The sequence below is a fragment of the Eretmochelys imbricata genome, chromosome 3 (genome assembly GCF_965152235.1).
Source record: "Eretmochelys imbricata isolate rEreImb1 chromosome 3, rEreImb1.hap1, whole genome shotgun sequence".
NCBI lineage: Eukaryota > Metazoa > Chordata > Testudines > Cheloniidae > Eretmochelys > Eretmochelys imbricata.
The window spans coordinates 147,710,270-147,726,040 of NC_135574.1; the positions used below are offsets into that span (position 1 = coordinate 147,710,270).

Genomic DNA, 15,771 nt, shown 5'->3' on the forward strand with positions numbered 1-15,771 from the left:
CACCCTAAATGACTCCCAAGCTTCCACCAGCCAAGGCTTATTGGCTAAGACTGCGAAGAAGGGATTTAAGTGTCTAGGTATCCCCTCGTCAAGGACAGATCCGACTGAGAAGTTAGTTGCAGCGCACTTCAGACCTTGTCTCAGGCATCAATATGCTTCTCAAATAGGGCACACCTGATGCAAGTCCTATAGCATATTGTGCCCAAGGAGTATGGACTTACCTTACTCTCTTCTATAACTTCAAAAGTGACGGCAGTGAATAGCTGTGGGACAAAGGAAAAGTCAGTCACTCATCAATATCTGGCATTCATTCTGGAACACTAGGCACAGGATATTGGTGTGACTTCACCAAGCCAGCAGAAACCCCTTTATTCAGGAAGGGTATGAGTTCCCAGTGCACCAAGGCCATGATATAAGATAAAGCTTTTATTGAGACAGAGTGTGTCATTTAGTGGTTGAAGTCCAGGACTGGAAATCACAAAATCCAGGTTATCTGACTCCTCCACTGATTCTCTGTCTTTGGACAAGTCACTTCACTGCCTCAGTTTTAATCCCACTTCTAACAGGAGGGATAATTCCTCTCCTCGGGGTCTCATGAGGATTAGTTAAAATATGTAAGGGCCATGTGGTACTAATACTCCACTCAGAGGCTATCTGATCAAAGAGTAGTCTACAACAGTGGTTCTCAACCTTTCCAGACTACCATACCCACTTCAGGCGTCTGATTTGTCTTGCGTATCCCGAAGTTTCACCTAATTTAAAAACTACTTGCTTACAAAACATAAAAACACAAAAGTGTCTCAGCACACTATAACCGAAAAATTGCTTACTTTCTCATTTTGTCTGTATGAAATTTTAGTTTGTACTGACTTTGCGAGTACTTTTTATGTAGCCTGTTGGAAAACTAGGCAAATATGTAAATGAGTTGATGTACCTCCTGGAAGATCTCTGCATGCTCCCAGGAGTACATATACCCTTGGTTGAGAACCACTGGCCTACAGAACACCTACCTTGGAGAGGACTTGGGGTAGATACTCTGGCCTATAGGTGACAAACGGGAAGAGTGCAGAGACATTGGTGAGCACACAGGACAAGATGAGAGGATCCTTTGTTTCAAAGTTCAGGACAAGCTGCAGCAGCTCTATGCCATCATTCACTGGGATCTCCTGCAAGAATAAAAGGGGAGGGGGAAAGGAAAGGAAGCAACAGTCAGAGATGCGAAATATAACCAACTCTCCAATGTCTCCTCCCAGAGCCTGGCCAGGGAGTTGCTGTGCTGAATAGCACCCTTGGGTGAAGTCTTCCCAAAGTGGGTTAAAAGTGGCAAAGCTCATTTTAACTTATGCGCAATTACTGTTGCAAGAAAGAGGGACCAGACAGCATCACCGTCTCTACAGATGTCTGGAAACAACCGGAGGTTCCAACTCTTACTGCCTGTCTAGGGTGTCCACTTCCTCCCACCTCTTCCCTAGCTCTCCTTTTGCCTGCTGGCTAACAAGTCTCAGGGTTAACCAGCCAGCACAAAACAACCCTTGCAATTCTTTGCTGTGACCAGAATGGCATGCCCAAGCAGCCCAATCCTGATTAAAAACTGGCCAGACCCTAACTGGCAAATAAAGACAGTGCACTGCGCTTGTGTTTTTCCAGCTAATGCACTGCAAATGGCAGAGAGAAGCTGCATTTTTCTCATCTTTTGCTGTTCACTTCTCTCTTCCACTGTGTGTGCAAGTTTGCCTCAAAAAACACAAGCTGATTTGAACAACAAAACCAGAGAGCTACCACTTAAAACAGACTCTTTCTCCCAACTATACAGGCTGCTCTGAAGAGATCACCTGGGACCCTAATCACTGCACTGGCTCCTCACTGAATAGTGTCCAAATCCAAAGCACTTTTCTGGCGTTCAAAGCCCACAGTGGAACTGGCCCTACCTACCAAAAAGATCACCACTCCCCAATGCAACTACGACCTCCTCTGACAGCTGGAGTTTCAGCACTATTGTATTTTGCTGCTGGAAGCTAGCATTTTTGGGAAATATTATCTGAAAAGCAACACAGTCAGCAACCTCCCATGTCAACCCGAAACACAGAAACCACGCAAACAGCAGTTAGAGGGTATGTACTTCCTTATCCAGGGTCCGGAACATCTGGCTGATGACACTTTCTGAGAAGAAGGTCATAGCATCCCACTGTACAAAGGAAGGCGAGAAGATGGAGCAGAGACCTTCCCCAGTCTTAGCTGTGAGTGGAGAGAAGAGAAGAGAAGATTGGAGCACTTGTGACACTGGAGATGTCTAGCTTCCCCTTTCCTCCCAAGCACAATGCCAGCTTGGAAAGTCCTCTGCGAAGTCCCACACTCAGGGAAATCTTGCTGGACATCTGAACCACCCACTCATGAGTGCTCCTATCCTTTCCCTCTATTCCCTTTGCCACTAGGGAGAAGGTTTCAGCAGGCAAGCATGGGAGGTAGGTTCTAAATGGTGCTCAAAGGCTGTTTGCTTTGTCATCGAGGTGGAGGCTCCTGGATCACAAACATCCCTGAGATATCAGAGGAAGTGATTCCAACAAACCACAGCAGAAGGGAAAACAAAGGAAGGGTCTCACTTAAATGGGATTTTAAAGGGAGCAAGTGGCCTGTGTGGACAGATGCCTTTGTGACAGATGCCTTTGCGAGGCAGATATGTTTGGATTTCTCAGGACAGAGATTGGCTGCATTTTACAGGAAGGACATATCCAGTCAAGTCTGGCCTCTCACTTTGAAATTGTTTTCATGGGAAAGATACAAGTGAGAGGAACTGGGGGAAGGAAGGAGCTTTCCTGTCAGTCAAAGACTCTCGACCAGTGGCTGCTTAAGTAGGCAGTGAGGGATTTTTCCTGCAGAGACCCTGGAAACCTAGTTGATTTTAAGAGGTGTGGCTTCAAAAGACACACACAGAAGCTTGTTTGGGGCTCCAGGGGGAGGCTGAGCCTCTTGTCTCTCCTGCTCTTCAGGCAACTTACAGTTCATGGGTCCAATATCCACAGGAGCTGCCAGCTGGTACTTCAGCCACTCCCCAGCCATCTGGAAGCCAGTCCTTGGGTCCAGGCGACACGCCATCCTCATGACTTCTCCCTGCTGGGCACGGAAAGCTGCCAAGGGAATTGGATTTGAGGAGTCAGGTTCAGATATTGGAAATGGCTCCCCTTCAGTGTCGCTCTTCACTTTTCCACAGCTGGGAACATCTGTGGCTGCTACTTTGGCAGTAGAGTTCTGCACAGCGAGCTCAAATACCTGGTAGTAGACCAGCTTGTAGTACAGCATGGGAGCCTTCCAGCTTTGCTTTGGGAAATAAGATTAAATTCTTTAGCTAAGCCCCCTTTTCAGGATCCTTGCCCCCAGGCCTGGCTCCTGTTCAAGTCCTGGGGTACAGTGAGTTTCATTCCCCCCGGATAACTGACTGAGGAAGCACATGCCTCAGACACTGAGTGATGCAGGCTCAGCAAACCTTAGTTGCCACCTGATGGCCAAGAGGAAACAGAATTGAATGCCTGGGCTGCCACAGGAGAATGCCAAGAAGTTCACCAGGCACAAGGCAAGTGGGAAGACCTGGAGCAGCAATGTGAGCAACTGAAGCTCATTACTGAGCTGAGAGGGTGGGCACTAAGCTAGGCCAGGAACCCCAGCCCTGTGAGAGCGAGGGGAAGACTGCAAACTTCAAACAGAGGTAGCAGGCCCTGCTGGGAGGCCCCCGGATGACTTACAGTTGAAGAAGGCATTGAAGTCCTCATCACTGTCGAAGTCAAAGCGAGAGTATTCACAACTGGGGCTGTCTGTTTTAGAGGGGAAGCCCACCTGGAAACAGAAGGGACGTGGTGAGGGAGCGAGTGGAGCAATCACCCACCTCTGCCTGAGCACCAGCTCCAAGGGGACTCACACTAGGGGAAGAGCGGAAGAACTGTAATCTTCAGACCAGGACTGATACCCTGCAGCCCAGAGATGATGCTCTACACTGCTGTGTCAAAAACCCAGCATCTCCACTGTTACCACTATGAAACATTCGCTGAGGCACCACCAGCTCACACCCAGCAGAGCAGAGCTCCTCCATACCTTCACTAGGTTAGTCATAGATGCACGAAGGTACTTTGGGATCATAGCCAACAGCAGAGGTTCACGGGACAAGATTTCATGTCGAAAGAGGGCTCCCCAGGTGATCTGAGTGGAAGATCGCAGGAACTGAGGGGAAAAGAAGAAAGAACAGAAGTTTCAATAGGGTTGTACTCTCTGGTGCAGAAGTTTGAACCTTTGTGCTAAAAGGGGAATGGCAAGCTACAATGACTCCCCAATCCAGGCCACACACTTTCCAGACCCAGACAAAACTGCCAAGCTACTCTGGCAAATGGGAAAGAGTCTCCCACCAAGCAAATACCAGGGTTTGCTCCAGTCTCTGAAATCTGTGCTCTCCATGCTGTGTGGGCCCTATGGGACACTGGATGGCAGTGCAGCACTGACCACATCACTTTCTACATCCTCAGAGGAGGAAATGGTTAGAAAATGGCAGATGGCTCTCAAAAACGTAACAGACATGAGCTGATTTCCTCTGCAGCAGGAGTGACACAGTCTCCTACGCTATGGTTTAAGTACACACGCTGCACTCAGAGCCCCCTCTCCCTTTCCCCTACCTGGCTGGGATGGGTTGTGAAAGCTAGAAATGAGTCCAGGTATTTCCCAAGGTTGGCTGGGGTGTCCACGTCAGAATCTGAGCCCTGTTAACGGAAGGATGAGTAATTTCAGACAAAACGACGAGTGATTTCAGACAACACTTCAGCAGTAGAGCAGGAGGAGCTGGGTGGCAGCACCACTTGGAAACCAGGAGCGCAATGTGCTGGGGGGACAAAAAAGCCAGCGCATAATGGCGGAAAAAGAGCTGTGTTCTGAAACTGCTGCTGCTCCAGAGTGCCAAGTTCCCACTACCTGCCTTGCAAGTGCCAAAGGAGACAACAGCCACATTCAGGAGAAAAGGATGGACTATGAGTAGTTATAAACACTCCACAACACCCAATCCATCATGAGGTATTCACTGGCGGGCCGGGATGACCCGACTACCCCAGAAATGGAGGGAAAAAGGAGACCAGAGATGTAGCAGTTCTTAAAAAAGCATCAGTATTTGCTTCACTCCTCACTCCGGCAGTACTCTTTGACCTAGCACTGTCCTGAGTGCTCCCTTCCCTGGGGCTGTTCTTCCCAGGATTTCCTTAGCAGCACATCCTTCTGTGGGGTTGCCTGTCACCCTGACATCCCTGGAGTGAACTGAGCCTGTATTATAAAGGGCCACAAGCCCTTGCCACTCACAGCAGGCTTTGCTAAGGATTAATAGCCAAGGCTCCCCTCCACCATACAGTGAGTGAAGTCACCCTAGCTTGAGGTAGTCAAACCTCCAAGAGCTGCTTCTTGTTAAGTCTATCTTCTCAAGTGGTTCAGGATTTTCCTTCCTCCCACAGCTCCCTGTGAGTTTACTGTCACACCAATTCTCTGCAGCCAGCTGACCTGGTCTTTCCACAAACAACATCTTTCAGCAAGCCAGCTCCGTTATTAAATGATCGCTCTTGTTACATCCCCACTTTGGTGCCGTCGGTAGAAGATCCAAAGTTCCCAGCACACCCCTAGAAGAGTTGGCATCAAACCTGCCAGGTTTCACTGCATGCAAGGCCCTTTCTGTTCCCTCCTCTGTTAGAGGAAAGAACTGCTGCTCTCCATATCAATGGTATAAACAAGAATCATGGTATCCATATCCCCAATCATTCCCCTGAAAGACAGTCTCGTCAGGACTGCTTCCAATGTTTGTAGAAGACTCACCACTAATGCACACAGCTGACTGCCTAAAGCACACAAGACCTGGCAAAGTCTCTTCAAGAAAACATAATGCTTCTCTACCAGGCCTTCACCATCTGCTGTCCTGGGAGGGAGAAGGGAAAGGGAAGGTCAGGATTACACACACAGTAGTAAGTTGGGAAGACAATTTGACATCAGCATGGTTGGGTTCCCTTCCCCATTACAGAAGTTATTGATATGAGATCCAATTTTAAGATTAGAAGTATTTCTAGTCTAAACCTTTTGGACCTTCTCCCAATATCTCCTGATCAATCTCAGGCCAAAAGAGAAGATTTTGGGAAGTTGGGAGTTACCCTGAGCAGCTTCTTTTGAAGTTATGGGACTTAGGAAAATGGTTGGCTTTTCAAGTTTGGGAAAAGTAACACTTTCTACCCTTTCCTAATCCAATGCCAGCTTGCTGCCATTAGGCCAGACTGGATCTGCATGCTGCCCACACTCAGGATCTATGCACAGCAGTGGTTCGATATGCAGCACTCGATAGTACTAAGGCTAAGAACTCTATCCACACCTGAGAAAAGGCCATGATGGGAACAGGTGCTGAGGTAATTTCCAAGAGACCAGTTTTAGTTTCATAGCTTAGGGCAGAGAGGTACTTATTAATACAGGCCAGCTGCAGCCAGTTTCCACTTAAGACCATGATGCGCTCCCACAGCAACTGGACAGTACTCACTGCGCAGCAGAAAGTATGTAGTGCATGGCAACATCTCCAAACAAGACCATAAGGGGCTTCCGATCCTCCAGCTTCCCCTAGACAAAAAGCAAAGTACACACTGGTCAAAACACGTGACCGCACCTCATCCCACCAGTGAGAGGGAGCTAGCAGATCACTAGCTGTGCTACCATTTGGGGACTTGAATTCCACCACTGAGCAGAACAAAATGTAACAAGAAATTAAAGAACTATTGGAGAATAAAGTAGTTTTCTCCAGTAACCCCACCGGGAGCCTTAAACCAAAACCTGGTCCTCATAGGCCTATTTCTTCTTCCACTGCATATTGGCTTGTTGCTGCAGGGCAGCTGGACTGGTTTGTTATTGTAAGGTTGCTTGTAAGCACTGTGCTTGTGCTACTGATCTGGGATAAGCACACACTGGGTGGGCGTGGCAGCAGAACATACAGGGCACACCTTGATGGCGCTGTTTCAGAAAACATCTACTGGGCATCAGAAATCCTACTAGGTTCTTACAGCGAGATGGCAATACCCCAACACTCCTCTGTGGCAGAGAGCACTGAGGACAACAGGGGTTAGGAATGAGTTAACGTTATTTGTTCAAGCAGGGATTTCAAGCTTCAAAGTTGTATGGAAGGGCAGACAGAGAAATGGGGCCTGGGTGGGTTCCAGAAACTGCTCTGTCCATTGTCCTGGGGAAGCACCAACCCTAAAGTCACTCGGGTGCCTGGGCACCCAAAGAGGCAGGTGACTTAATTCCTTAGCTAAAGGAGTGACATTACCATTGCTCAACCTGATAAACTAAGACTAAACCCAGGAAGAGAAGGGGAATGTGGAGGGCAGGAGGGGTCAGGGAGGCTTGGGAGGAGGAACTCACTTTCCTGCTGACAGCGATCAGAAGACACTCTGCTGCTCCCACTTGGAGCTCGGGTTCATTCAGGAGCAAGCACAACATCTCCAGGAGCTTGCAGTTATCTGCTGTGATGTGGCTCATGGCCACCCAGTCAATGTAGCCTGCCAGGGTGTTAAGTGCTGCTATCCCAACGCGGCAGTTTGCCTGGGCCTGTGAACGGACCATAACCAACGGTTCAGAGCCAGAAAGGATTTATATGGAAACAATCTCAGTGCAGAGCTTTGCCTCTGGCCCAGATGTGGGGCAACCCATGTCTCAGCCATAGCTGACTTCTCCATGTTGGAGCTGCACATGCATTATATGACAGCAACTACCTTCTGAAGTGCCTTCTCCGGGAAAGTAACTGAGGTGGCAGTGGGTAGGGGAAGTGGGGCAAAGTCCTCAGGCTAACAACATCAGGGCCGCTTGAAATGAGCAGTTCCCTCCTTTCCAGATAGTAAGGTAATTAACCAAAGTATAAACTGCAACTCGGTGTCTGGTGACAGGCTACGGCATGGAAACCTGAGTCTGGTTCCAAACAGCCTCGCTCTGCACTGCCTCCCCAGGCCGTACTCACCTTTGGTTCCTGGGCCAGTTCAGTCTTCTGAAAAAAGAACAAGAGACAGTAAGTGAGCTGCTGTGGTGCACATCTCCTCCCAGCAACTGCTGGGCAGCCCCCGGCTCATTCAAGAGGGTGCAGCCCGGAGAAGCCTCAGTGAATAGATGCCTGGTGAAAGAGACTGCAACACATTTTCCAGCTTGGGATACTGCCCCAGGACTTTCCACTGGAAGTTAAGCCACAGATTCTCTCCTCTGAAAGAAGATGTTCCAGGTGGCAGGTTCCTCTGAATGTGTGTGTGGGGGTTCCAATACTTCCTTGAAACTTCCAGGGAAGAAGATGCCTTTGCTTCCCTTTTAAAGCGTCTTACGTTCAACGATCACAACCTCTGGGAAGCGTTTGTGGCCTCATTCTAATGAAACTAATGCTTAGAAAGAAGTCACTTGACCAAGACCACAAAGTAAGGCAGTGGCAGAGCTAGGACTGGAACCCAGGAGTCCTGACTTCCAGTCCCCAGCTCTAACTGCTTAACAGCAACAATGCACTGTGTGTGTGCCATCTTATTGCCTAAATTATGCAACAGCAGAGTCTGATCTGAGTAGATGCCCTGTTTTTCTGCATGCAAGGAAAATTGCAAGCATCCCTTTCTTCTGCAAGGTTTTGCTTTGGAAACTCCATTCTGTCAACATTTAGAGTGCAATGACTCAAGTCACCCCAGATGTACCCCAAATACCTAAGTACAGACCCACCACACCACAGCTGAATATCTAACAGCACTGCAGAGTACAGCTCCCAGGCCTGGCAATTCCCTCCCTCTCAATCCAGTAAGCAGACTGGTAGCTGGACACCCAACCCGCAGTATTCACCCTGTGCACAAAACAGCTCAAAGATCTGCTAACCTGTGGAGTGGTGAGGATATCTCGCTCCTGGGGCGCTCCCACCTGGCCAAGCAGAAGGATTCCACCATTAGCAGAAGAAACCACACTTTAGAGTCTCAGCATTGCAATTCAGACCTCAGCTGGAAATGTACTCAACCGAACTACAAAACGCAACAAGGTTTCCCACCCACCCCAGGTCAGCCATAAACGGCAAAAAGAAATACACAGCTCTAAGGAATGGTCTATGCCAGTGGCTCTGAACCTTTCCAGACTACAGTACTCCTTGTAGGAGTCTGATTTGTCTTGCGTACCCCCAAGTTTCACCTCACTTAAAAACTACTTGCTTACAAAAATCAGACATAAAAATACAAGTGTCGCAGCACACTATTACTGAAAAATTGCTTACTTTCTCATTTTTACCATATAATTATAAAATAAATCAATTGGAATATAAATATTGTACTTACATTTCAGCGTCTAGCATATAGAACAGTATAAACAAGTCATTGTCTGTATGAAATTTCAGTTTGTATCGACTTCGCTGGTACTTTTTATGTAGCCTGTTGTAAAACTAGGCAAATATCTAGATGAGTTGGTATATCCCCTGGAAGACCTCTGCGTACCCCCAGGGGTACATGTGCCCCTGGGTGAGAACCGCTAGTCTATGAGGCCAGTGAATGTGCCAAGGAAACTGGTTGAAATGTCCCTCTCGGCGAATAGGATACAGCCTGTCACTGCTTCATCTCCACCACACTGTTGTCATGCTAAACATGACTCCACATTTTAACACATTATAAAAGGGAACAAGATGTGCACATAAGAAGCTTGTCTCTGGATTGGTCAGTGCTGTATCCCTCACCTTCCCAACCCCATCTCACTCTCACCGGATCAGACTACGAGCTCTTCAGGGCAAAGATCTGCCTTTATCACGTCTTGAGCAACCTGCACATCTCCAGTATCATAGGATTATAACCGTAGTAAAGTAGAGCCCAAACCGCCCCATTTATCGGAGGACAAAGGGCATCTGCTACTAGAAGGTAGCAGCACCCCATACCATCTTTTTGCAGTAGGAGTTTCTGACCTGATCTCTAGGAGAATGGGGCCAAACCAATGCCTTAGTGCCAACAAACAGCCTCCCAGTGGCAAGCGCAAGGTTCTCATCCATCTCAGATGATCAACACTAGAAATCCAGACTGCTGACACCAATGCAGCCTCCTGAACCCTGAGACTTTCTCATCAGCCATTGACTGTTTTCATGCTCACAACAGAGCTCCAAGGTGTAACTACAGCAATTGATTTCAGACTGAGTCTCCTCTCACTTGCCCAAAAAGTGCGACCCATATCCAAGATCCCAGTGCTGACTAGGCTCCCAGGAAGAAGCTTCTTACCATGCGCCTATACTTGTTGACGTTCTGCTGCAGGGTAGTGAGCAGGAAGCTGAAGATCTTCTCCATGTTCTGGGTAAGGGTTTGTTGGATGTCTCGTCGCCGCTGGGTGGGCAGCGTCTGGAAGGTCACCACGTCCTCTGCCAGACGCAGGAGGATGAACATCACCAGTTCTGTCTGTGTCTCCTAATGTCCCAAACAAACACACCCATGAATCTAGCCGTAACATGAAGCCCTGCAGAGAGCAGCTCAGAGACACAGATTAACACCAGACCAGGGTCTGGGGAATAGCCAGAGAAGGATGACTACAATGGTTTAGTCTCTGATAACGTGATCTCCTGGAATAATGGGACCTGACAACAGCCTGTGAACCTACTGTAACTCCAGCTTGTTTGACCATGAAATAAGGAAAGGAGACCTAGAATTATGAGCCACTGGAAGAGTACAGACAAGTATGACAGACAGGTGTGCTTCATACCCCTTGTTTGGAGAGCGTATCCAGCTCCTTCAGCATATCAGGCCAGTGCTGAGGCCATTCACGCTTGATCATCTCCACCACAATGCGAGACAGGACATCCTTAATGTGACTTTCCTCCTCTAAAATATTCTGTGTTCCCTATGAGAGAAAGAAGATGATCACACAAAATGGAGCCAGCTGCCCCCAGAACAATCATTCATACCATGGGGGAGTCTGGCTGCAGACCCACTGGACAATAAGAAAAACACAAATACACCTTCATCCCAGCTGTTCTTGTCCTGATTGGAACTCCCGCCTTCCCAGGCATTCACAGCTGGCAGGCTCTGTGCACCAGATGACTGTCATCTGAGGAGTAGGTCTTTGAAGACCATCGCCTCCATTGGATGGATTGACAGTTGTGGGTGGGAATTTCCAGGAAACCTCCTGTGGTGGCCAAATGGAAGGAGGTCTAGCACTCTAAAGCACCTTTGGGTTCAATCCACAATTCTGCTTTCCTAGACACTGCTGACCTACAGCACCAGACCAAATTGCATGCTTCACAGGAGTCAAGGATATGGCTTTGATGCTACATCTAGCCTTCATGCAAAGAGCAGCAGAAATCCTCTCACCTCAGAGATTCATTTTGGAGCAGTGATCACTATACTTCAACTGAATGAGTGACAATCTCCACATTTACTGAACCTTCCATCCAAGGACTGCAAAAACACTGTGTAGATATGAAGCAAACCTCACAACCCCCAGCTCTTCTGAGGTGGGTAAGTTATCCCCATTTTACAGAGGAGGATACTGAGGCAGAGAGGGAAATGGTATCTTCCCCAGGGTCATATAGCAAGTAAAGGGCACAGACTGGAATTGAACTCAGGCCTCCTGTACTTTAACCACAAGGTCATCCTTCGTCCTCACTTTCATGTGCCACCTCAACAAAGTGAAAGAGCTCCGCAAGAGGTCGTGGGACTCTCAGCCAGAGGTTATGGTTAAGGCTGCATGTATTGGTCACGGAAGACACGGATACAACCTACAACTACAACCTATCCTGAAGGATGACCCAACACTCTCACAAATCTTGGGAGACAGGCCAGTCCTTGCCTACAGACAGCCCCCCAACCTGAAGCAAATACTCACCAGCAACCACATACCACACAACAGAACCACTAACCCAGGAACCTATCCTTGCAACAAAGCCTGTTGCCAACTGTGCCCACATATCTATTCAGGGGACACCATCACAGGGCCTAATAACATCAGCCACACTATCAGAGGCTCGTTCACCTGCACATCCACCAATGTGATATATGCCATCATGTGCCAGCAATGCCCCTCTGCCATGTACATTGGTCAAACTGGACAGTCTCTACGTAAAAGAGTAAATGGACACAAATCAGATGTCAAGAATTATAACATTCATAAACCAGTCGGAGAACACTTCAATCTCTCTGGTCATGCGATTACAGACATGAAAGTCGCTATTTTACAACAAAAAAACTTCAAATCCAGACTCCAGCGAGAAACTGCTGAATTGGAATTCATTTGCAAATTGGATACAATTAACTTAGGCTTGAATAGAGACTGGGAGTGGCTTAGTCATTATGCAAGGTAGCCTATTTCCCCTTGTTCCTCCCCAGACGTTCTTGTTAAACCCTGGATTTGTGCTGGAAATGGCCCACCTTGATTATCATACACAATGTAAGGAGAGTGCTCACTTTAGATAAGCTATTACCAGCAGGAGAGTGAGTCTGGTGGGGGGGGGTGTGTGTGAGAAAACCAGGATTTGTGCTGGAAATGGCCCAACTTGATTATCATACACATTGGAAGGAGAGTGATCACTTCAGATAAGCTATTACCAGCAGGAGAGTGGGGTGGGAGGAGGTATTTTTTCATGCTTTGCGTGTATATAATAAGATCCTCTAAACTTTCCACAATATGCATCCGATGAAGTGAGCTGTAGCTCACGAAAGCTTATGCTCAAATAAATTGGTTAGTCTCTAAGGTGCCACAAGTACTCCTTTTCTTTCTGTGACTTTGGTGATTTTTGGTGCGGCTGGCTCAGAGGTTGCCTGAACTCTCTGGAAGGTCACCAGCAATGGCAGCAGTTTAGGTGTGGGAGGGGGCTTAGGGCTGGGTCAGGGGGTTGGGATGTGGGGCGGCACTTACCTGACCTAGGCAGAAGGGCAGGGGGCGCTGTGCGCTGTCACTGTTTGCAGGCACCACCCCCCCAGCTCCCATTGGCTGCAGTTCCTTGCCAATGGGAGCTGCAGAGCCAGAGCTCATGACGAGGGCAGCGCATGTAGTGCACCTGGCCTTCCCTACTCCACCCCTAGGGGCTGCAGGGACATGTGAAGCCAGGTAAGGAACCTGCCAGCGCTGCCAATCCTCCCCTGCCCCCCAGCACCAGCGGGTTCCCGGGCCATCCCCCCAGCACCTGCGGCACCCCCAGACTGCCCCCTGAGAGCACCCGCAGCCCCCCGTCCAAGTTTTAGTTAGGAGTATATAGTACCAGTCATGGACAGGTCACGGGCCGTGAATTTTTGTTTACTGCCTGTGACCTGTCCATGACTTTTACTAAAAATATCTGTGACTAAAACATAGCCTTAGTCATGGTCCCTTAGCCATAGGTTATGGGTCTATTACAGGAGCGGGGGGGTGAGCTCTTGTGGCCTGTAGGGTGCAGGAGGTCAGACTAGATGATCATGATGGTCCCTTCTGGCCTTAAAGTCTATGAGTCTGCTCCATATGGTGGTTTGGCCCTGGAGGCAGCCAGCACTTACATTGGATATAAGCCCCATGACATTGTTCTTCAGATAGACCTTCTCAAGGCGAGGCATGCTGTTCCAGCGAAACCTGTCCAACAAAACACACAGAGGGCACCAAGTCAATACGCTGGCACAGATCACTGACTTGTTTTAGAAATCCATCAGCCCTTTGCCCAAGCCAGGGAGGCTGAGGCTGCATCGTTCATTTGCGCTGCCAATACCCAATCCCTTACTGAGCAACGTTATTGGCTGAAGCTAAAATTACAGCCCAGTTAGAGCATCTGCACCGAGATCAGCACAGCTCAGGGAACGGGCAGGATTCGTTAACATCTACAGGAAAAGGACCAAGAGCACAAAATATTGGGTTTGTGGAGCCAAGAGAGAAGGATCTCCAAATTGTATAGTGGAGAAGTACTTTTATTAATCTGAAATTAGTGGCAGAGAACTTTACAGTGATCTACTGATAATACTTTCCCTGCCTGTCTCCAGCATCTTTTGTCTAAGATCTATGCAATGAATTAACCTGCATGCCCCTCTTGCAGTGTTTGCTATTACCCTCATTTTAAACATAGGGAGACAAGGACAGAGATGGGAAGTGACTTGCCCCCTCAGGTCACCCAGTGAGTTAATGACAGGGCTCAGTACAGACCCCAAATCTCCTGACACCCTGTCCACTCCTGTAACCAACGGACGGACATCTGGGAACAATAATTTGCACTGACAACTGTGACATGACAGGCCTGTTCTCTCTCCATAGTTTAGGATAGCACCAAAACCATGCAGCCCAAGTGAGCTCCCTTACTTGACCACATGCTCCAAGATCTGAAGACCAAAGTGCCTGACAATGGCTGTCTGGGTTTTCTCTGCCAGCTTCAGACCACAGGGGACACAGATGGGACACTTCTCCTTAAACTCCTCGCAGAACTGAAAAGGAACAAGGATAACAATGAGCCAAAAACTATCAAGTGGCAACATGGAAATGAGCGTGGGAAAAGTGAAACATTAGGACAATTTGGAGAAAAGAGGAAAAACAGAGCTTCAAAACTGCCCACTGCAAGTGGTGAACTCTCCCTGGAAAGCACAGGAAGCTAAGCAAACAATTTCTGTACAATTTCAGCTTCACATCGAGTGTCTCAAATCTTCATTATCTGGGAATACTTTCCCTTTGTGGCCCAATACCGTGAGCTGCCTTCCTGAGACTACAGGCTACTTTCAGAGCCTCTAGCAGCAGAAAGAGAGTCTCTGATGCTTCTCAGACCCCCCTGACCGGCCCTGAAAGAGACAAACTTCAGGGTCATTCATATTCACTCTGGGAAAGGTGCTGCAGCAAAGCCCAGCCTGGGGAACTGCCTGTCTCTATAGACCTTTACTAGAGCGTATCACTGGGGTCCCTAAACACCTGCACAAGGATTAAAGGCAATGCAGGCTGCCAGCTCTCCATGCCACGGGGCAGGGCGAGCTCACAGACGGAGACTGGGGAACCCAGCTCAGGCGGGGGCAGAATTCAGGGGTATCGGACACGTGCTGTCCCGGAGCAGACCCATGGGCTGAACCCTGCACAGGGGGCAGAGCCAGGCTACGGATCGGGCGGGGGTGGGGGGGGACAGGTTTCAGGGCGGGGGGTGTATCACCGTGCTCCCCGGGATCTGGGGCCCGGGGGTCCGGCTCTGCCCCGGGCCAGGACCCCGGTGGGGAGCGGGCAGCGCTGAGCCCGGCCGCTCCACGCGGACCCCGCTGCCCTGGTACCTTGAGCGCCTCCAGGCGGTAGCGCTGGGTGGAGGCCGGGTCCATGATCACCGTCACCGCCTTCACCAGCTGCTCGCACAGGCTGCTCACCTGCTCCGCGGACATGGCGGCACCGGCGGGGCAAGGTCCGCACGGGGCGACCGAGCAGGCGAGGACCAAGGGCTACCACACCGGGAGAGGGAAGGAGGCGGTGCGCAGGCGCGCCCGGGACCAAGATGGCTCTACATACTACGCATGTGCAACGGGAACCGGGAGGCTTCTACGCATGCGCCAAGTGAACCGCGCGACGCTTGAAGGAGGGAAACCGCATGCGCGAAGGGAGGATAACGTCGGCGGCGGCGATTGGGGACATGGTAATGCGCTTGCGCCAACCCCTGTCCTGACTGCTTAATGTCCGGTGATCCAATCACAAGCAGCCGCACATACCGCGCCAGTTCTCCGAACCGGAAGAGGGAGCTTATATCACCGGGGCGCGAGAGCAACCCACCGCCAGCCCCCTCCGCGGGAAGCACAGTTCCCAGCATGCACCGCGGGCCTCCTGCCCTCATCC

At 49.4% G+C, this 15,771-nt stretch overlaps 1 protein-coding gene across 4 annotated transcripts in view; it reads right to left on the reverse strand.

Annotated features, from left to right (window-relative positions):
• Positions 1 to 15,420, reverse strand: part of XPO5 (exportin 5) — a 37,903-nt gene extending 22,483 nt beyond the window's left edge. For 3 of the 4 annotated variants that reach the window (XM_077813569.1, XM_077813571.1, XM_077813572.1), the window contains exons 1-17: positions 15,222 to 15,420; positions 14,278 to 14,399; positions 13,491 to 13,563; positions 10,726 to 10,863; positions 10,251 to 10,433; positions 8,884 to 8,925; positions 8,003 to 8,029; positions 7,411 to 7,596; positions 6,536 to 6,612; positions 5,830 to 5,929; positions 4,656 to 4,739; positions 4,084 to 4,209; positions 3,738 to 3,828; positions 2,997 to 3,125; positions 2,120 to 2,235; positions 1,011 to 1,166; positions 222 to 263 (exon numbers count right to left, since the gene is read on the reverse strand). In XM_077813569.1, the coding sequence (XP_077669695.1) occupies positions 222 to 263; positions 1,011 to 1,166; positions 2,120 to 2,235; positions 2,997 to 3,125; positions 3,738 to 3,828; positions 4,084 to 4,209; positions 4,656 to 4,739; positions 5,830 to 5,929; positions 6,536 to 6,612; positions 7,411 to 7,596; positions 8,003 to 8,029; positions 8,884 to 8,925; positions 10,251 to 10,433; positions 10,726 to 10,863; positions 13,491 to 13,563; positions 14,278 to 14,399; positions 15,222 to 15,326 (1,797 nt within the window). In that variant the 5' untranslated portion in view covers positions 15,327 to 15,420. The remainder of the gene's footprint in view (positions 1 to 221; positions 264 to 1,010; positions 1,167 to 2,119; positions 2,236 to 2,996; positions 3,126 to 3,737; positions 3,829 to 4,083; positions 4,210 to 4,655; positions 4,740 to 5,829; positions 5,930 to 6,535; positions 6,613 to 7,410; positions 7,597 to 8,002; positions 8,030 to 8,883; positions 8,926 to 10,250; positions 10,434 to 10,725; positions 10,864 to 13,490; positions 13,564 to 14,277; positions 14,400 to 15,221) is intronic. The other variant, XM_077813570.1, reaches the window with a different exon arrangement.
• Between the last annotated feature and the right edge of the window lie 351 nt (positions 15,421 to 15,771).